The sequence below is a fragment of the Cornus florida genome, unplaced genomic scaffold (assembly GCF_030987335.1).
Source record: "Cornus florida cultivar Cherokee Brave unplaced genomic scaffold, ASM3098733v1 CherokeeBrave_3.0.0_Hap2_Chr11, whole genome shotgun sequence".
NCBI lineage: Eukaryota > Viridiplantae > Streptophyta > Magnoliopsida > Cornales > Cornaceae > Cornus > Cornus florida.
The window spans coordinates 104,307,300-104,331,124 of NW_026775581.1; the positions used below are offsets into that span (position 1 = coordinate 104,307,300).

The following is a 23,825-nucleotide window of genomic DNA, read 5'->3' on the forward strand; positions in this document are numbered from 1 at the left end:
TTTGATAAAAGTACTTACTTGCCTTTGACTTCTGAATTGACCCATGTGAAGTATTAAATTATTTTTATAATCTCGTATTAATTGACCAAAATGACCCTCAAGAATGAAAAAACAAGTAAGAAAAATGTGACATGTTGTGTAAATAATGCTTTAGTAAACACTAAGAAATAAAAAGATTAGTTTATGTGTGATTACTTGCAAGTGATATTTAATATGACTATTAAAAATGGTCTTTTAATATTTAATATATTACTACGGAATAATAATAAAAATATATTTAAAAATCATATTTCTTAATTTTGAAATGGAAAATCAAAGTTTTGTATTAAAATTTTGTTTAAGTATTAGATAATATAACAAATCTATCTATTTCAGCGAGCGCATTAAACATGCAAAGATAAAATTTTCTTATAATAATTTTATATTATTTTAAAATTTTAATTTTGCATTACTAGTTACCCCTTTAAAAATTCTTGGCTCCACCCTTGTTTGTTTGGCGGTCACAGTGGTGGAGTTTGGTGTTTGTTTGTTTTTTTTTTTTTCGAAGGGTTATTCTGGTCAAATAAAAAGGCTTATAAGACTTATAAATGTTAATATTATACTTTAATGGTTTAAATGGGTCAATTTAATAGTCTGAGATGTTGTTGTTCAAGTTTATAAATTTAGAAATAATTAAATCACACTCTTTTTAAACTGTAATTATTGTATCTACCTATCTTTATTACAAAATGAAGAAAATGTGAGTGCAAATTACCATAGGGGGGCTCCCCTATAGTATGGTATTAATTACTCCGTTTTTCACCATTATTGGTTCTTTCAATGGATTGGTATGCCTTAACGAGTATACACCGAGCAGCACTAGGGATGTTTTATATTTGTGGAACCCCTCTATTGGGAAATTCATAGTACTTCCAGAACCTCGCATTACCTATTGTGATCGTGCTCTTGGATTCGGATTCAATTCCACAACTAATGACTATCAGGTGGTTAGAATTGCTTATGTTTCTAGTGGCCTTGAGGTTGACATGTATTCTCTTAAAGAGGGCTGTTGGACAAGAATTAGTGTTTGTGGTACCATACCCTGTATCCGTTTTGATTCATCTCATACTTCTCTCAATGGGACTCTCCACTGGATTTCCGAGCCTGGTCATCGTTTCCCGTTCATTGTGTTTTTCAATTTGGGTAGCTAGGTTTTCTCCTCCATGGAGCTACCAAGGTGGCTACATTTTATGTCTCTTGAGTTTTTCAAGACTCACTTTTTGTGTTCCATAGTGTTTCTCTGGAAGGCAACATCTCAATCAGGGTGCTGAAACAATACGGTGTTGTGGAGTCGTGAACCAATCTGTTCACTCTTGATTTTGGTAGAGGAGCTTATGTGAGAGTTACTGGCTTGAAGGGGAATGGCGATGTCATGTATCTTAGGGTACATGGACATGCATTTGGTGTCAATACTTGCACAGAGAGCTTAGTCTTAATCGACAAAGTAAATGGAGGCTTTGGGGAGCAAGCATAGTATTCTCTATCGGAGGCACCAAGAACCGAGTGGGAGGTCTTCTCTATTACAGGCACCAAGAACTGAGTTGGAGGAACCAAGAAAATTAGAAGAACCAATATACAATAGAACAACGTACGATATGGTCACCGAGAGGTTATTACATGGTCTCGGACCAATTACCAATGGACACATAAGTAATTGTGTCAGAAATGTATAAGTTTTTTTTTTTTTTTTGACTTTTTGCTTACACGTCCAATATTAATTGACCGGGACCATCTAAAATTTCTCTATAGCCACTTATCGGTCATTGTTCTAAGCCTATTAGTAGTTCCTGCATGACATGTATATGAATGTCAGTACCAGCCTTGCATAAAAAATAGTGAAAATTACATATAAATGGAGTCAAAGTTCCATATTTACTTAGAGGCTGAGTCAAAATTCCATATTTCTCTAAAATGGATTGTTGAGGTGGCACATGGTTTTTTACTGTTTAGAAATTGTGGTGCCTAAAATACCCTTCCGCGAAGGTACTACTTTTTCTTCGAAGGTACTACTTTTTTGAACTGAAGATACTACTTTTTGGCGTCCAGGTACCATGTTTTTTAAACACCCGCGAAGGTACTACTTTTTCTCCGAATGTACTACTTTTTTGAACTGAAGGTACTATTTTTTTGCACTGAAGGTACTACTTTTTTGTTAGGGAAGGGCATTTTAGGCACCACAATTTTCTAAACAGTAAAAAATCATGTGCCACCTCAGCAATCCATTTTAGAGAAATATGGAACTTTGACTCAGTCTCTAAGTAAATATGGAACTTTGACTCCATTTATATGTAATTTTCCCTAAAAAATACCTCTTTTAAATGCTAGTTTAATGACATCTCTTAGTGGTCATGATCAATATAAATTTTGTGGTCATATATCTCTACAAGTAAAGAGTAGGTTTTAGATGACTTAGTGGAACATTAGCTACATTTTCAATGTTCATGGGAGTGATTAATACCTATATTCTCTTCTTAATGGGAATGATTTTATATGATAGAAGTGGTTGGCATGAAGAAAGACAGCCATTTTTTTTTGTTCCATACCATGTTGAAAATGTATTTTGTTCATAGTCCCTTTCTTTTCTAATTCTTTTTTGGGTTAATTCCAACCACACCTCCTGACGTTTGCCCATATTCTACTTACACCCCCCTATATTTCAATATTCTACCGACCTCCCTTAAGGTTTTGGTTTGTATAGCAAATTACCCCCGCCGTTAAGCAACTCACGGTGTGTGCTGATGTCAACATCAAAAAATTGTTAAAAAGTCAATTTTAACCTTCTAATGTCTAAAATGACATCTTTAATCTCAGTTCACCAATACGCAATTACAAAACTACCCTTAATTAACTCAAGAAATACCCTACCTTTCACTTATATATATATATATATATATATATATATATATATATATATATATATATATTCATATATCATCTTCTTCCTTTCACACAGACCCATTAATTTTTTAAAAATATTTTATTTTATTTTATTTTAATTTCTTTTTAAATTATTAATTAAATTAATTTTTTCAATTTGCCCATGGGTCAAGGCTTATATAATAGTCCTGCTAATCACCAATGAATAAAAATTTCATCCATGAATAATGATCATTCGATATAACTGTAGTTGAATTTCTTACTCATTTTATGAATAAAAGATTATTACGCTATAGATATTATCCACACACTATGTATGCATGTATCCAACCAACGAATGATTAAATAGAGAGAGAAAGTCTAAGCGTAAACTGGCCAATCTCCACTTAAGATACTTTTTGTCCCCTGAATAATTGTGCAATGTGCATGCCACCATATAGGTGATGTTATATATATATATATATATATATACCAGAAAGTCACGGTCGAGGGTTTCGGTGCCGACGATGTTGATTAACAGCGCAATGTTGGAGAAGCTGTAAAGGCTGGGTCCGGTCTCCCGTCGGAGCACGAGACACTGATTTTTGCCGCCGATTACGATGCCATCGAGCCTGTAATCCGACGTGGAGAGACATTAATTGCGATGCCGTAGAGGTTGTAATCCGACACCTGCTGCCGACATCAACTTGGTCTTTAGCGTCGTCTTCCGCAATCGACTTCGCCTTCGATTCTTCGGCATTGACGTCCATTTGGCGGTGGTGGAGGCGGAGGAGCCGACATCTGACTTCGTTTTTCTTCACAGGAATGGAATCAGATTCTTGGGGTTGTGATGGTGATGGTTCGGATGGTGACAAAGTTACAGAGCTAGGCCGAATTCTTCTACAGAGCTCTGGCGTGTCTATGGCCGTTTTGAATTGGGTTTCACCGAGGTGGGTTGAGGAATCTCTGCTCGCCGGGCTGAACTGGGTTTGGTCGAACTTAGTTCGTTCTAGCTTTGAGAATGACTGAATCGCTGAATTGGGTTTCGCATAACTGAATCGCTGCTCGCCGGACTGAAAAAGGAGGAATCCTTTAGTTCAGTCCAAACGCTGGACTTCAACGCTGTCGCATCTACGGCCGTGTACTCACCGTCGTAACGCTGGACAAGAACGAGGTAAGCCGGATCAAAGACAACGGCGGCGAAGTTCACAGCTACCCCGACCCAGTTCAGTCCGGCGATCCCAAGTCTGGTGAAGGTCAGTTCAGTTCGGTGGTCTCACCGGCAACGATGAAGAAGAAAGGAAAAATAGTAAAATCACAAATTTACTGACAGGGGGTGTAGGTGAAATTATGAAATGTAGATGGGGTGTGTGTGGAATATAGGCAAACGTCATGGGGTATAGGTGAAATTAACCCTTCTTTTTTTAACGTCATATTTCGGCGGTTGCTTTTTCTAAATCGTTGCTGATATATTTAGTATTTACCTCTTATATTCCTTGTATGGACTTGCATTTCACTTTAATTTTGATTTTTTCTTTGAATTAGAAAGTAAGAGCCTATTTTGGCATAACGTTTGGCCTTATTCTAAAAGCAATAATCAAGATCACAAGAAAGTGTGATTTTTTATTTTTATTTTCATGGTATTAGCTACAGTTTCAATGTTGATCTTATTTGTTACCACTAATGGTTCATGCTATTAGCTCCACTAATGGTTCATTTGAGACTAATATTCAACTAGAATGAGACTTGACCTGAATTATATTATCTTCTTGGTGGGAATGATGGTATATGATTGAAACGGCTTGCCTGAGAGTGAAAGCCATTATATTTGTTCCATGGATATTACATGCCTTGTTGAAAATCTATTTTGTTCATACTCCCTCGCTTCTCTCTCTGTTTTTTTTTTTAATGCCATTTTATGGCATGAATTTTTGTTGCGTGCGCTAAATCGTTGCCGGTATCGTTGCATCTTATATACTTTGTGTGGACTTGCATTGCACTTTACTTTGATGATTTTCTTTGAATCAGAAAATAAAAGTCCATTTTAGCATACTGCTTGGCTTCATTCTAAAAGCAATGATCAAGATCACAAGAAGGTGTGATTTATATTTTAATGTGGGGTATGCAGTAATTGTTTTCTTTATCCATTTGCAAATTTGGTTTCCCAAATCTTGAAACTAAGCTGCAGTTATGACCTTTGTACCTTTCAAGAATGGTAGCCTAGGATAGGTCCTTTCTTTTTAATTATGGCAAAAATGTAAAAACTCTTCCAATATTTAAACTTATGTTTGCCTTTCATATTGAAACTTATAATTGCCTTTCATCTCAGATATCATCTTGTAAGGATGTGTTACATAGTTGTATATCATAGCAGCCTAAATTTGTTATCTTTATTTATTTTTCATTTTGTTTGTCTAGGCATTCATTCTATCGAGATAGAATCAAAACCTTTAATTTTAAGCCCATTATTCAAACTCACTTGAAATTAGATTGAAAGTCCGAAAAAATGAGCTCAAGTTTAGCAATTGAGCAAAAGATCCCAGATGCTCAGACTTTGAGAGCATAATATGGCATTTGGGGTTCTTCATGGATAAATCCGAATTTTTAAATCCCTCTAGATTCAAAATTGCATGCCTTTTTTGGGTGTGCCAGGTATTCCATGTCATAATTATTTTCATTCAATGAAAATGTACCGTATCAACTTATTGAAAGCATTTTATATAAGAAAAGTTTTGTACTTGATGACACCTGATCGTTGAGTGTCTCGCAAGGGTATGGGCGTCACCATAGCTCTTGTGGTGAGGGGGCGCTCACACTCTTGTGAGATATCCGAGTAGTCGAGTGTTGGGATGTTATCATTGCCCTTTTTATGAGAAGGTGTGATAAGTTTCATTGGACGATACATGTTTTTCATATGTTCCAAAATCTCTTTAGCCCGTATCACTTATCTTTATAGGTATCACTAAACGGAGATGACCAGGCATTCCAAAGATGCGATATGACTGGTGCACCATTAATAGTATTTTTATTTTTGGAGATATCAAGTTTGCATTATTTGTTATCATTCTATCCTCTAGTTTTCTCCATCTTGTATATAATTCTGAGTTTGGGACTTCTTAAGCTGAAAAAAGACCAAAGAAAAATTGAATAAAACAATTGATGCTTGTAAATTAAGCTTTACAAAGAATGAAAGAAATTTGATTTTGGAATTGGTTCAGCCTGAGCGTACATTGCCATAGGTTATATAGCTCGGTTAGATGCTTACCCAAAAAATGTGCTTGGTGGGGCAAGCTAGCAAAAAAAATATGTATTTTGACAAAATGATTTGGTTAAAAATGCAAAAACAATTTTTTTTTTTTTTTCTTTTTTTTTTTTTTTTTTAATGTTGTGAAATTTAAGCCTGCTTTGTTTGTAATTTGAAAATATAAAAAAATTGTTAAAGGGTACCTTCTTTCATACATAAACGGAAGGGATAAAATAAATAATAAATTCTTAAAAATGCAATACAAATATATATATATATGATACAATAAATTTTCAAAAATGCCATACGAATATATTAATATTCTTTTATACAGCGAACATTCACACTTGTGTTTAATCAAGAGAATAAAAATTTTATTGACTAAATTGAGAAATGGGTGAGAAATTCAAATTTTCAATTTTATCACACAGAGGCCACACGCACAGAAGGTCTACTACGTGGGGAGCGCGTCAACAAGTATTGATAGAAAATAAAAAATAAAAATCTAATTTTTAAATTTTCCTTTTCCGATCCATGGCCAACGGGTTCGGTTACAACAGTTTACTCCTACTCCCTTCCCCATTTATCCACACCCCATTCCCTCCCCAATTCTTCACGCAGTCCTCTCACTCTAAACCCCATCTCCAATTCAATGTAAACATTGTTCGTCATCTCCATAGCTCTATCGTATCCACTGCTGTGAATTGCCTCACATTCTTAGACACATTCGCTTCCCCAAACCCACTTCTCGACAAAATCTTCCTTTTCTTCTCCTCCCATTTCCACAATTTCTCCTAAGTATCTCTCTCTTTCGGTTTGTGTATGTATATGTGTGTGTATATATATATGTTTATGTTATAGGAAACAAGGTATTGTAATAGTTTGGTTATTAAGAAAAATGAATATATGTGCAGTAGTAGCCCCCTAAATTTTAATCCATCCAAATAAGCCTAATATTTAAGCCACAATTTTAAAACAAAGGCCCAACCAAATAGGCCCAAGCCAAACAAGCCCTAAATAATCATTAAGCCAAATGACAGAGAACTCCTAAATTTCTAATCTTGCACAAATCAGAGAGCTTGTTCATTCTTTCCCTCTAAAGTATAACCCTATTTACTCTAAAAATTTTCAATTCTTTAATATTTCGATCCTCAATTCCCCCTTGTTTAATATTAGTCCCCCCTCCCCTAACAATTCCTGGATTCTCCCTTGGGTAGGCCTAGGTTTGAAATGCCCTTATGTAGAGTGGATTCATGAACAATTGTAATATATAATTCTAATTACCTAATAAAAATATAATTTTTCTTACTTCCTTCAGGGAAAAAAAAAAAAAAAAAGTGGAAATGTTCACATATGTACTAGACTTCAAACTAGAAATGTCACCAATTGAACAAGGACCATAGGTACAATTTAAGTTTGGAAGGAATGACTAGGTCAAGATGAAGACCAGAAGGCTGTCGAATCGAATAAAAAAAACGTGATTCTTTTTATCCCCAGATGAGAAAGTATGTGATGAAGTGTGATTTATGAGAATGGAAAGCCCCTAATAAAGCTGTATGACAAAATTTCATGTGTAACCCAACTCCAAGTTTTTGGAATATAAGGTTTTGTTGAGTTTTTGAGTTGATAAATAGGAAAATATTTAAAGGTAGTATTAATTTGACTTGCCATCCAATTTGAGGACGATTTCTTTTGTCATTTCCTTAAGGTTGCTTCATTGTGACGTAGAGGTCACTGGTTTGAGTCACTGAAACAACATCTCCGCATGCCGTTGAAAGGTTGCATACATTTGACCCTCCCTAAATTCTGTAATGGCAGGTGCATCGTGCACTGGACTAGCCCTCTTTTGTCATTTCCTTGCCCGTCTGCCCATAAAGAACTCTTTATTAATTTTTTATATGTTATACGCATCACTTAACAATAAATTCACTATTTATAACCACCATATTAGTATTACAATTTCCGTCATTATCAGTATCAGAATCACATTAGCATTGAAGTGCACCTTGATGGTTAAGAAACATCGATAAGGAACGTATATACCGTGCCCTGGAATCATAACGTGGAATATCGCGGATCCCGTTCTTAGGCTAACTTTGCAATGAAATGCAAAGATTAGAAAAAGGAAAATTATGCATGCCAAAGAGATCGGGGATATCCGCGTGAGACCATAAAACACATCTTGGAAAAGTGTCTGGACAATCACATGATGATTTTTATAAGTTTTATGCAGTATATCCTTGATAAATACTGTGGCACTTTTTTAATTTACATTTATGATGAAGTTCTCTCGTTTGCTTAATTGACATACTTAATTGAACTTTATATTCAGATTCTTCGCAGAAACTACAGAAATTTAAACTCCATGGCCTATAACAATTTTCCTACTAAGTGTGAACTTACTTATAACTTGCAAGAAAAGTTGTTGAAATAGGTTAATAAGAGGGTTTTCAGGATTGGATAGTAAAGATTATACAAAGTGAGAAGAATAATACTCGTGCATCTCACTTATCAAAATTGTCACGCCTCAATCTATAACATAAGGATTCGTCGTCCTATTCTGAATTAAGGGCATGAACTTGAATCACAAACCACACGCAAACAAATAATGTGTTTTCTAATGTAGACAGTTCTATATCAAAATCAAAGGTTCATAATATGAAAGAATTGATAATAAAGTTCAATTAAGTACGTCAATTAAGCAAACTCTCTGTACCTTCTAGGATAGGGAATAATGATATTGTTTGTGTTAGGAAACGTGCATGTTTTAAAAATTTGTCGAGGGATTTCCATTCACAGATCTTGATTCATCACATAGAGACAAGTTTTATGCAAAAATAAAATATGATGTATCATTCAATTAATGGATTGAATACTTACATCAAAGGTCTGAATAAACCTTTAAATCTTTCCTCTAAAGTGAACGTTCTCACTTATTATATATCCCTTAACAAGATGCCTTCTCCTTTGATCTTCATTTTCTTGGTAATTGTTTTGCCTTTAGGAATCACTCATAAGTCTTCATGAATGACCTTGGAAAACTAGGCTTGTGGGAGCCTCCATTAGATGAGAACATTAATCTTAATTTTCTAGAGAGAGAAAATAGATTCCTTTTTCCTTCTTCCAAAAAAAATCACTCCTAAAATATACATAGACCATGTATATATATAGGCAACATAAACATAAAGAAAAGAAAACAATAAATCATTCTCAATCTCTAATTCACATGTCTCAAATCTAATAGGATTTTAATATCAAGTTGGGCTATGAGTGAGAATCCTTTGGCTTATTATTTTATTGGCTACAATGAATTAACAATTGGCCCGGTCCATTGACCCAATTAAATTAATTCATAAATTAATTTCTACTCCACTAAAAGAAATTAATTGAACCCCAATTAAATAAAAAATAATCTCTAAGTCAATGTTGCACTTTGATCCCTCTATGCATAATTAGTTATCGGATAAATACAGCCATCAATCCGACTACTTAATTAATATATTTATTTTGGTACCTTTGATTATTTCTGACTCGATCACAATAAAACATTTGTTTTATAAAAATAATAATTTAAATAAATAAATATATAATAAATCATTTTGTCTAAAAACACACGAAGACCTTCGAATTTACTGTGTGATCAACTATAATCAATACAAAATAAATACAAGTAGCAATGATGCAAATATTGAAAATGTAACTCTCTAACTATTAATTACATAACCACCCAAAGTGTAGGTCTAAGAATCCCGAAGTATCCGTCGAACAAATCAAAGTAATTATTAATTAATAAAAGAGTTTATACTTTTCTCATGCTTAAGAATCAAATGCCATGACAGTGATACGGTGTAATTGCATACGACGGCTCTCGCAATATATCTCAACCTAACACGGATCCAGTTCAAGTCTTTATTAATTATGAGTCCATCCATAATTACCGACTATGAACAATTTATGATTACTATTTATATTCATGTATTGATCGCCATCACATACATATATAAATATTTCTTGTAATCAAGTGGACACAATCAATTCTATAATAAATCGAAACATAATACATTGAATTCACCAATTGTATAAAGTATAAATATTTCAGAAACGTCAGGAACTTATGTCACTATAATCCAAATGAGAATTTGCTATGCCAGGGTATATAAATCCCAACAGCTTTCACTTGCCCTCATAGCCAATTCAGATTGCATCTAACTCCAATGTTATCCAGGTGACGATCAAAACTATTAATCATAACACATTTGTTAATGGATCAACAAAGTTGTGTTCCAACGCAATGTTATAGCCACGAGTACATTTTCTTACCGAACAATATCATGTAGGACGTGATACTTTCCTTTCAATATACCTTGTTCCTCTATGGAACCTTGGGTCATTGGTTTGGACTACTTCTGCACTATTGTCACAATATAGCTTGATAGGCAGGCTAATATGCTCCATAACCTCTAAATCAGTGAGATCAAACCAAAAAACTTCCTTTGTTGCCTTTAAGGCTGTAATGTACTTCACCTTCAGGTTGAGTCAGCGGTTAAAATCTACTTAACAATTTACTAATTGATTTCCCTTCCATTGAGTAAACATACACTAAGTCATGAACTTTATATAACTGATTTAAAATCAGAACTATCATATCTGACTGGAACCACATCATCACATCCATAAATGAGTATGAGATCATTGGTTCTCTTAAGGTACTTTATGATATTTTTCACAACAAACCAGTTATCAAATCCGAGTTCAGACTGATATCTACTAACTATCCCTACCAAGTAGCGAATGTCCTGTTTGGTGAAGACCATGGCATATATGAGACTCCCATATGCCGAAGCATATTGTTCCAGTCTCATTTGCTCAATCTCCTCTGATAGTCTTGGAAAACTGTTTATTAGAAAGAGCAATCCATGTCAATAATGCAAGAACTCATTCTTTGAGTTTTGCATACCAAATTTGGTCAAAACTTTATTAATGTAAGATTATTAAGATAAGCCTATTTTTCCTTTTAACCTGATCTTGCCAAAACTTGATCCTAGGAATATAGTTTACATCTTGAAGATCCTTCATTTCAAAAGTAATTGAACCTCTTTATTGATGACAAAACTTTTCATATCATTCTAAATGAGTAGGATGTCATCAATATATATAGAATTAGAAAAATAATGACATTCTCTTGTACCCTCATGATTTATTCATTAAGAAATCTTCTGGTATCTTTTAGTAGATTAACTTGCCTTCCATAGGTATCACTCTACTAGAAAGTTCTACAAGATCCCAGATTTAATTAGAATACATAGATTCCAACTCTGATTTCATAGCAACTTGCCAAAATGATCTATATCCATATCGGTTCACGCTTCCGTGTAGCTTACCGGGTCCAACTCATGTTTAACAGGGATGTCCATAAAGATCTCACCTAAAAACATGATTCTGTCAGATTGGATGATAATCCTCCCACTACAACAATGTACCGATCCAGGAATCTGTGTACTAGATGATATTAACACATCAATAGGGAATTCATATATTATTCTTAATCTCTATAATAAGTGTGTTCACATATGGTACATCTGGTACTCATGCCATATTCTCTAACATTATGCTACTAGGTATGTGATTCATAATATGATCCTCGTATAGATAAATTGTGAGTGTAAACAATCAAATTTTATCATTGAGATCATAAAATAATCCATCCTAGTGCTTTTTAGAATAGCTATCAAATCTATCATGCGTATGATCTGTTTCCAACTTACTTATTCATATCAAGCGCACATATGCAAGACTACCCCATATGTGCATGTGATTCAAACTAAGATTTAGTAAAAAAAACACAGCTCAAACGGTATCCTTGAGACAGACTAAGATGGAATGCAGTTCATAATGTGCATTGATATCATTAACGCTAAACTCTTAAATGAACGAGATAATGTAGCATAATTGATCATAGATCTAACCATGTTAAGCAAAATTCTATTATTCTTATTTGACACCTAAATCAATTTAGCATCAATTGCGGAAAACTGGTACACAACACCCTTATTGACCATATAGTCTTTGCAGTATCCCAAGAAATACTCATATCCACGATCAGATCGAAGTGTCTTGATAAGTTTACCGAATCTGTGCTGCACATCAGTCTTAACACTCTCGCAATATACCAAAAGTTTAAGATTTGTGTCGCATCAGGTAAATTTATTCAAAACATGAGTAAACTTGCTTGGATGTTTATAAGACCATACGTGTCTATGTGTACCGACTCTAATTGTTCTTTATGTCTATTTCATTTGGTTGATTAAAGCCCTTAGGGTTATCTACCTTTCAAAACAGGATTCACAAGTTGGTTTGGCTCCTCTGCCTCACTAGGTTATAAACCTTCTTTGACCAATTTTTGAATCTTATTTTAACTGATTATAACCCAAAAATAGACACTAAAAATATAATGAGTCAGGAATAACAAATTTTCTCTTAACATTCAATCTAGAAGATGCAATATTAGTTTTTACATCCTGCAAATATTAAGAGCTTGTGATTATAATGTATTAACCATCTTTCAATGCACCAGAAGCAATCGCACATCTATTCAATTTTATAAAACCAATTTTACAAAATAACAATACAGTTTAAACAAAAAGTGAAACAAGAATTAGATTGCGTCTAACATCTGTGCATAAAGATAGTTCTCTAATACTAATATCATCATACTCTCTAATTTCAGATGTAATACTCCCACTGACTTAGCTACAACCTTGACATCAGGTCAAGTACAAATATATATCCATATCATCGAGGCTTCTGGATTCCTGAAATCCTTGCAACGAATTGCAAACACATTTAGTGGCTCCAGAATCTAATTTCAGGAATTAATAGATAAAACCACATAACATGGCTCAATGATTAAATATATATTTTCCTATGCCATGTCATTGCTTAGACAGTTCGTCCTTGAGTGTCTTAGTTAGCGGCAAAAGAAACAATTTCCTTCGCCCTCAACATACACTACCTTATTCCCTTTAACCTCTTAGATACCTATGTTTTGTGCTAACCTAGTCCTATTATCATCCTTCTTCTTTACTTTGCCCTTCCACATGGGCTTAGAAGAAGACGGTATAGACTAGGTTAGATTGATAGGAATGCATATACTTTTGATTATCCCTTCATTTGTTACCAATTCTATAAGAATATCAACGAGTGTGAACTCAAACTGATTCCTTATTTAGTTCACTCTAAAAGAGTCGAATGAGTTTGGTAACAAGGCAATAATCATGTCAACTTGAAACTTACCACCCAAGTCTGCCCTATTGATCTCCAGCTAATTTTTAAATAATAAACAATCATTTTTTAAAATCCGATATCATGTTGGAGTTCCTCAGGCTATCTTAATGGTATTTAAATTTTACATAGTACTTAGGCATATGCTCAATCTAATCTCACCAAAACATCTCATTGACATTTAACATGATGCTCGAAGAAAATAAAATAATGCAAATGTTAGCTTTGGAGCATATTCGAGATAAACTCTAGAATATTGCACTAATTCATATCATTTGCCTTATTTCACTTATTAAAAACATTAATGTTCTCTTGGGTATCTTAAAGTAAAATGATTAAGTTTAGGAGTAGAAAATACATTTTGTACCCTTACGTTGTGAATAAAATATCTAAGTTCATTTTCCAGTCAATATAAATGAGGTCCAAATACATTGAAAATGTTAGTAAGCAGATAAAATAGATTAGACATAATAAATCTGAATATAAATGCATTCATACAATATGCAAGGTGAATTATTACTACTATCATGCATACTTAAAATTAAAATGAGCTCATCATCCACATAGTATAATAAATCTCAATAGAATAAGATTTCATTATCATTATTGGTGAACAATCCATTTTAATTAATGCGGGTCCCTCAACTCCATAGCATAATAAATCATACAATCAATACGTCAATAATTTATCCTGATAGAGGAGTTCATTAGTACTATTGTTAGGATTCATTTGTTATTAGGTGAGCACTTCCATTAAGACAATAATATGTGGGTCCCTTAAACCACTGCATGAAAAATCGGATCACCAATACACCAATAACTTATTCGGTTGACGAAGTTCATTATTGCTATTGGCAGGCAAATCCTATCATTTCCATATCTCTTAAGACAATACCTTATCTATCATATGAAATGATTCCCGATTTCGTTTAGCCTTTCTAAAATCACCTAGTGTAGACCACTCCGTTGGGGAACTAACACTATTGATTTTAGATTGAGTGTATAATGTTATTAAAGCTCTAATGAAAAATAAAACATTAAATATCTTGTCATTATAATCTAGACTCTTTAAATCATGCGTATGGCCTTATTTTTAAAGATCTAATTACAATGAAAATTTAATATTATTATTTTCATGAGACAACCATTCTTGTAATTTTAAGACTCTTCGAATCATGCTTGGGACCTTATTTTTGAAGATCTAATTACAATGGTTTTAATAACGAAGGCTATAGGGTAATGTATAAAAATTCTCGTTCCCACTCAATTTTTAATCATTCATAATTAGGGTATTTATTTTATTCATTTACATGATATAATGCATGCAAAACTTTTAATTTTAATCCAATTAAATTTAGAAAATATTTGAACTTTAAATGATTCGCTAATATTTAATTTGAAGCACACTTTAAAAATAATTTACAAAAATAATTTTTCGTTTCCCAATAAGTGCCCTCAAATTAATTATTAATCAAATCCAATTAATTTTCATAATTTAAGTAATATAAATCAAATCATTTAATTAAATATCATGGATCCAATGCATAAATAACAATTAATAAACAATTATCTATTCTATGCATCACATACATCAATTAATGACAGATAAAGCAAATAAAAATGGCCAATGGAATCAGCTTTTAACATTTAATTGCTCTAAGTATTGCGTGAGGGTCTTTCGTCGACTTATAAACACCCGCAGGAGGTTGGTATGCGCCTGAAGAGGTAAAACAGCACATAGGACGCGATCGGATAGTCCGCAGCACGTCCCCACGCGCTGGCACGCGCTTGGGGAGTGTGCAAAGAGTCCTTATGCGCTCCCACGCGCTGGAGGGAGGTGAAGTTGCTCGTCACGCGCTCCCACGCGCCCTTCACGGGCGCGTGGGAGTTGCCAGCGCGTGTCACACGCTGGCACGCGCCTGTTGGCACGTGTTGCATCGACGCGTGCTCCTGTCGCGCTGGCACGCGCCTGTTGGTGCGTACTGCATCGGCGCGTGCTCCTCACGCGCCCTTGGATTGGGTGCTCATTAACGCACACCTTAAGTGCGTTTCACCGGATCTTCACCCTTGCCTATGCTGATCTAATGGTTGCAGATCCGGTTGCATGGAATGTTGGTGCACCGCATTGCACCGGATCGACAGCCTTACTCCGGCGCCACCCTTGCCGCCGACGGTGCTCCAGCCACTGGAAAATTGCCGGAAAAATATTTAAAAACCCAGAATATTAAATTAAGCCCAAAAAGATTCCAGAAAAATTCTGAAAAATTTCGAAAAAATTTCAGAAAATTCCTGAAGCATAATTTAACCCTTTTGGACCTTCTTGAAGCTTCATAGCATCCTTTTATGAAGATTACATGGCTTTAAATAAATTTACAATTTGAAATACAATAAGAAAAATTAAATTACATGATTGAACTTTCAAACGGCTAAATCAAAGCCTTAATTACATTCATCCAAAAATAAAATTACATTCAATAAGCCTATAAGCTTCATCCATGGCCTAAACACACATCATCATCCATTCACAATTATACATACATCATTATGTATCAATATATTAATTCATACATTAATAAATAAATATATGCATATTAAAATTGGATCCATGAATGATGAATTTTGATAAAAACATGATCTCTAGTAATGAATCAAACCATACTCTGATACCACTGTTAGGAAACGTGCCTGTTTTAAAAAAATTTCGAGGGATTTCCATTCACAGATCTTGATTCATCACATAGAGACAAGTTTTATGCAAAAATACAATATGATGTATTATTCAATTAATGAATTGAATACTTACATCAAAGGTCTGAATAAACCTTTAAATCTTTCCTCTAAAGTGAACGTTCTCACTTATTGTAGATTCCTTAGCAAGATGCCTTCTCCTTATATCTCCATCTTTTTTGGTAATTGTTTTGCCTTTAGGAATCACTCATAAGCCTTTATGAATGACCTTGGAAAACTAGGCTTGTGGGAGCCTCCATTAGATGAGAACATTAACCTTAATTTTCTAGAGAAAGAAAATAGATTCTTTTTTCATTCTTCCAAAAAAAATCACTCATAAAATATACATAGACCATGTATATATATAGGCAACATAAAGATAAAGAAAAGGAAATAATAAATCATTCTTAATCTCTAATTCACATGTCTCAAATTTAATAGGATTCCAATATCAAGTTGGACTATGAGTGAGAATTCTTTGGGCTTATTATTTTATTGGCTACAATGAATTAATAATTGGCCCGGTCCATGGACCCAATTCAATTAATTCATAAATTAATTTCTACTCCACTAAAAGAAATTAATTGAACTCCAATTAAATAATAAATAACCTCTAAGTCAATGTTGTACTTTGACCCCTCTATGCATAATTAGTTATCGGATAAATATAGGCATCAATCCGACTACTTAATTAATATATTTATTTTGGTACCTTTGATTATTTCTGACTCGATCACAATAAAACATTTGTTTGACAAAAATAATAATTTAAATAAATAAATATATAATAAATCATTATGTCTAAAAACACACGAAGGCCTTCGAATTTACTTTGTGATCAACCATAATTAATACAAAATAAATACAAGTAGCAATGATGCAAATATTGAAAATATAACCCTTTAACTATTAATTACATAACTACCCAAAGTGTCGGTCTAAGGATCCCGAAATATCCACTGAACAAATCAAAGTAATTATTAATTAATAAAAGAGTTTATACTTTTCTCATACTTAAGAGTCAAATGCCATGACAGTGATTGGGAGCAATTGCATACGATAGCTCTCGCAGTATATCTCAACCTAACGCGGATCCAGTTCAAGTCTTAATTAATTATGAGTCCATCCATAATTACCGACTATGAACAATTTATGATTACTATTTATATTCATGTATTGATCGTCATCACATACATATATAAATATTTCTTGTAATCAAGTGGATACAATCAATTCTATAATAAATCGAAACATAATACATTGAATTCACCAATTGTATAAAGTATAAATATTTCAGAAACCTTAGGAACTTATGTCATTATAATCCAAATGAGAATTTGCTATGCCAAGACATGTAAATCCCAACAGTTTGGTCCAGCTCCAATAAGCCCTTCTCAGTTAAGGATGCTTGTGAAGATGTCAGAGTCAACCATAACTTGTGGGGCTGTTTGATTCAATGGAGGTGTTCCAAAGCATTGTTTCATCCTCTGGCTTGCTGCTAAGGATAGACTAAGCACTATGAACAAGCTCATTCAATGATGTATGGCTCAATCAGACCGATATATCCTTTGCAGAAGGACTGCTGAAAGTGTTCAGCATCTATTCTTTATAAGTCAGTATGCCTTGATCTAAGAGTCTGTTGCTATTGCTGTTTGAGATTCTCAAATGGAGCAATCACAAGTGTCAGTCTAAGAGGAATTGGTACCATCAAGTTTGCAAAATCTTCACATGATTTGGAGAGAAACAAACTCTGTAAGATACTCTAATTCATATTTGGATGAATTCTCTGTGACTCTTCAAATTACAACTTGATTAGACTTAAAATGTTGCCCTTTCCTGCAACTAGATTCAAAAGGCATACTGTTGAATACATTCCTTTCTGGAATGTTTGATTCTTTCTGTTGGTTTGTTGTTGAGCTTTGGTTAGTTCTTGTTTGTACTATTGGGGAATGCCCCTTTTAATTCTGTGCTGTGTTTTCTTGAATAAAATAGATAACTTATAAATAATAATAATAATATTACAAAATAAAAAATCTAAGTTGGAATAACTTGAAGTTATATCAGCCTGCTTCCTTTGAGGTTTTGAATTATATAACAAATTGCCCCCTGCCGTTAAGTACTTGACATATTATGTTGATGTCAGCATGAGAAAATTGTTTGAGGCTCAATTTTGCTCTTCTAATGTTTAAAATGATATATTTAACCTCACTGACCAATGTATAGTTACCAATCCATCTATGACCTATTTAACACCAATGTACCAAATTGACCATCCTCTCACATTAACAAACCCGGAAACATCACACCCAATTCACCACCACCACTGCAAAAGAACACGACACCCTTCTTGGCCTTGGCATTCAAAAATAAAGCGAAGAGGTTACTACATAGCCTTTATCAACACCTCTCTTAACATCAAGAAACTCCAATTTTCTCTCCTTCCAAACACCCGACTTGTAGAAACATTTTTGAAAACCCTGTACTAATAAAAGAGCTAAAGGAGAAAAGCCCTAAATTAATTCCTGAAGATTAACCCTCATTAATCCAAATACCCTCAATCTACGGCCCTTGTCTTCAAAAACCCGAAAACTATATATATATATATATATATATATATATATATTCTTTCCAAAACTGTAACTAGATATAACTAAGAAAATAATACCGCTCCTGTAACCTGATTTAAGGTGTTTTTCTCTTTTGCCTAACTGCATTAACTTAAAAAATTAAACATTCATATATATATATATACACACACACAAATAGTTATTGATTTTTTATATTATTACTATGTTCAGCTATCCAAATTTATATATTTAAAAAAAAAAAAAAAAAAACGAAGAGTTGGTATGATAATTTTTTTTTGTTTGACATGTTACTCAGGTAAAAGATTATGTAATTGGCCGAGTCAAATGGAAGGGAAGGTGATGTCAATGGAAGCTAAAGGAAAGGTGATATCAATCAAACCAAAACAAAAGGTGATATCAATGGAATCGGGACAAAAGGTGATATCAGTGGAAGCTTAACAAAAGGTTATATAAGTGGAACGGGAACAAAAGGTGATTTCCAGTTCTAATTGTTCACTGGTAGAGACTGGTTTGGTTTAAGCCTTCTATCCTTGCCATTACTTCATTCTATGGTAGAGATTGGTTTGTTATTACATGGTCCCAGGACAATTGGTCTTGGACCAATCATACCATTGTGTGTGCAAGTTATTCAAGTGTCGAATGGTGATGACACAAAAATTTCATAAGACAAACAACCATTTTGAATCAAATTATATTATGCTAGTAGTAGCAGCATCTTCTTTGAGAATTAAGGGAGAAAAAGGTTGTATCAGCCTTGTGAAAGCCCATCTCTCACACATACACATGTATATATCAGATACATTTTAATTAAAGGTCGACAATCAATTTATCTTCATATATTTATTAAATTTTGCACAAAGTTACACACATAACCCAAACACAGTTAAAAGTAGGGTACAGTACTTGATTGTAGACAATCTAAATCAAGCTAAGAGGGACCAACTATCTGCATAAAAAATGTTGGGCAACATCAGTGTTTCACTGTCCTCTAAATGTTCTTGATTCTAGAGGAGTTATGTAGCAAAATCGTTCAACCAATCCATGCGATCTTTTTCTAGTTGCGTTAGTACTGTTGTTCTATCAAATTCGATTGCTTGTGTGATGAGGTTGCTGCAGTCAAAATCGTTCAACCAATCCATGCAATCTTCTTCTGGTTGCGTTAGTACTGTTGTTCCATCAAATTCGATTGCTTGTGTGATGAGGTTGCTGCAGTCTTCAGCTTGCATTAGTACTAACGACAGTAATTTGGGCAGTCTTCAAGTGCCGGAGTTACAGTCACTTTGCACTCCTCTGCTTGCATCACCTTAACTTGGGATTCCACCTTAATTTCTTCCCGCTTTTGCCTTTTAATTCGGCAAATTACATAATCTTTGTCCTGATTAACATATCAGATCGATGGTTGAATTGTAAAAATATAAAAAATAAAATAAAATTTGGAAAGCTGAACAAAGCTAGTAATACTATAAAATCAACAAGTATATAGTGTGTGTATATGAATAAAATCTAATTACGGTTTTAGTAACATAAAAAACAAGGTGCCACAAATATATACAATATTATACAATATAAGAGACATATATACACACACTGTACTTTTGCTTCTTAAAGATTAGTGCCGGCAAGAATGTATTCAGTCATGCTCCATCCACTCTTAGCCTTCGCCGTCTTACCATCCGATTTCATCCTATATGTAAAAGTTCTCTTCTTTCCTATCAAAGAAGCTGTTCTTGATCATCTTCTTCCCGGGTACCAGTAGTACCATTGACATATTTTATAGGTTTAGCCTTGTCTTGTCCCTTCCATGTACCCATCGTCGTCGTCACACGATCGATCCTCGAACCGTTTCCGTGTTTCTTCTTCAACTTGGTTAAAGACAATTATTTACAACTTAAACACTTTTCAGATGATGATATCTTCAGATTTGGTAAAATGAATAAAGACACCCCAACGATAAAATAAAATAAAAGTACATACTTGCCTTTGACTTCTGAATTGACCCATGTGAAATATTGAATTACCTTTATAATCTCCTATTAATTGACCAAAATAGCCCTCAAGAATGAAAAAGCAAATATGATTGCATTGTGACCTGTTTTTTTCTTTTTTCTTTTTTTCTTTTTTTTTCTTTGTTTTTGTAGAAGAAAAATGTGACAAGTTGTGTAAATAATGTTTTAGTAAACACTAAGAAATAAAAAGATTAGTTTATGTGTGATATTTAATATATGGCTATTAAAAATGGTCTTTTAATATTTAATATATTACTACGGAATAATAAAAAATATATATTTAAAAATCAGATTTCTTACTTTTTGAAATGCTAAATAAGAGTTTGGTATTAGAATTTTGTTTAAGTATTAGATAATATAATTAATCCATCTATTTCAGCGAGCATATTGAACTTGGAAAGAAAAAATTTTCTTATAATGATTTTATATTATTTTAAAATTTTAATTTTACATTACTAGTTACCCCCTTAAAAAATTCTTGGCTCCACCCTTGTTTGTTTGGCTGTCACAGTGGTGGAGTTTGGTGGTGGTTTTTTTTTTTTTTTTTTTTTTTTTTTTTTTTTTTTTTCAAAGGGTCATTTTGGTCAAATAAAAAGACTTATAAATGTTAATATTATACTTTAATGATTTAAATGGGCCAATTTAATAGTCTGGCAATTACGTACGGAATATTGTTGTTCAAGTTTGCGAATTTGGGAATAATTGGATTGCACTTTCTCTAAATTGTATCTATCTATCTTTATTATAAAACAAAGGAAATATGAGTACAAATTATCTGATATTCTCATCGGGGCGCTCCCCTTATAGTATGGTATTAATAACTTTTAATAATCGATACATCCTGTCAAAATAATTGTTTCATAATTCTAAGCATACCCGTTTGGGGGCATATCTATAATTCAATAATTAAAAACTCTAAGACTGCCGGTGAGAATACTTATGCAAATTATGTGTGTCTGCAAATCATAATGTTCTCCCATCACTAAAAATAATTTCGTAATCTTTTACCAAAATTGCTTATGTTTCTAGTGACCCTGAGGTTGACATTTATTCTCTTAAAGAGGGCTGTTGGACAAGAATTAGTGTTTCTGGTACCATACCCTGTATCCGTTTTGATTCATCTCATGCTTCTCTCAATGGGACTATCCACTGGATTTCTGAGCCCGGTGATCGTTACCCGTTCATTGTGTCTTTCAATTGTTGGGACACAGCGGAAGCAAAATAAAGAAAGAAAACAATAATTCAAACCACAATACAAGATATATACGTGATTCACCCAAAATCAGGGTTACATCCACGGATGAAAAAAGATTTATTATATATGTAGAGATATTATAATAGTAGAGAATTTCAACACCAGACCATGCACACAAACTCTTGACCGAGTTCTCTGTGTATGCCACGAGACTCCCTCTCGCCATCAGTGTTCACTCTACCAAACCCGTAACTCACCCCTACCATCATTGTACTCCTCATGAGGCTACATCTCTCTCAATTCATAACTCTCAACAATAGCCTAAGTGTCTATTTATAGAGTCACATACCCAATTCCTTTGTGGACAATGATTACAATTTCTTAGAGCCCAATTCACGTCTCTATAAGAAATTACCATAAAATTACACTCTAAAATAGAAACTAATAATAATGGGAATTTGAGACATAATTCCTAACAATCTCCACCTTGGCTCAAATTCCATTACATCAATCATCGCTTCTTATGGCAATTGAATCTGGACAACTCTCTGCAACTTTAATCTTCGCGATCTTATTGCAGAACTCGGATTATCCCCTCACTATATGTGATACCCCCGAATTTTCGAATTCGGGTTGGCCAGGCCCACGCCCGAATACTCGAGGATATCAAAACAAATTGATAATAAACGAACACAGAGTACAAAAGAATAAAGAAGAATAAATAAAATGCTGACAAGAAACTAAAATGATAATCTAATAATAAACCTCATAATATATTTTCATTAATTAATAAACTCTTCTGATACAACTGATCCTCCAAAATACAACGCGGGAATCCATATTGTGTGGACCCCTAGAAAATCCAAACTAAACAAATGACAGTAATCTAAAACAGGAAACTGAATCATAAAGGAACTCTTATGTAGCATCGGAAGAATGAAGTAGACTGATCCCCGCTCAGCACGAACAACCTCTACTCGTGACGAACACCTGAAAAATAATGGTGGGTCAGGCCCACAAACAAGTTCTACTCTACTGCAGTCCAAGCAGAGATCCGATCCACGTATACATCCTAGTCAATCCAACAATAACTAGTAGTCCGTATATATATATATATATACACACTAAAGGAACCTCACTAGACTATAGGGTTGTCTCAACCTGAATAGTAGGCAACATGTAAAACGCACATATAGTGGGCATGAGTACCTAGACCTACCAGGGTACACAACTACACTATATCTAGTTACACATCCCTGGCGATATACGCGCCCTAACCATTGATCCTGAGACTCAAGCTCATATCATGGCACCATACTTATATATATAAAATCTAGTAACCATCCTATCCAGTATAAATTAATCCTCCATAAGTCATTCAACTTGTTCAGCTGACCTGACTTGAATATAAGTAGGACTTAACATTTTAGTTAATCCATTCCCTTATATAATAAATTAATCATCCATAAGTCATTCAACTTGTTCAGCTGACCTGACTTAAATATAAGTAGGACTTAACATTTTAGTTAATCCATTCCCTTATATAAAATAGGTAGGACTTAACTAATAAGTTAATCCATCCCTAGAATGCCACCGTCCCATACCGGTGCATTAAACCACACAATCCAACAATTGATGTAACAATTAAGGAAATACATCAAACATTCCATAAATAACTATGATAAATATGATATCAAGTTATCACATAATAGGAATGACTTATTATTTCTTTAAACTTCCTATATCATATGTCCTACACAAACTGAATCTTATACATGATGATATTTTATTATACCGTTAAATAAGGATTCTCCATATCCAATTCATCCTACACATTTAATCTCAATTGCTAAAATATTTTAAAAGATTAAATCCATTCGTTTGTTTAA

General features: G+C 33.7%; 1 protein-coding gene across 1 annotated transcript; it reads left to right on the plus strand.

Annotated features, from left to right (window-relative positions):
* Positions 1 to 776: 776 nt before the first annotated feature.
* On the plus strand, positions 777 to 1,190 carry LOC132281739 (F-box/kelch-repeat protein At3g06240-like). The gene has a single exon (XM_059783414.1). It carries the CDS (start codon positions 777 to 779, stop codon positions 1,188 to 1,190), a length of 414 nt encoding a protein of 137 aa, XP_059639397.1.
* Positions 1,191 to 23,825: the final 22,635 nt, after the last annotated feature.

What these genes read in the sequence shown, in the direction of transcription:
- LOC132281739 (XM_059783414.1), top strand. Translation starts at nt 777, where the DNA reads ATGGTATTAATTACTCCGTTTTTCACCATTATTGGTTCTTTCAATGGA.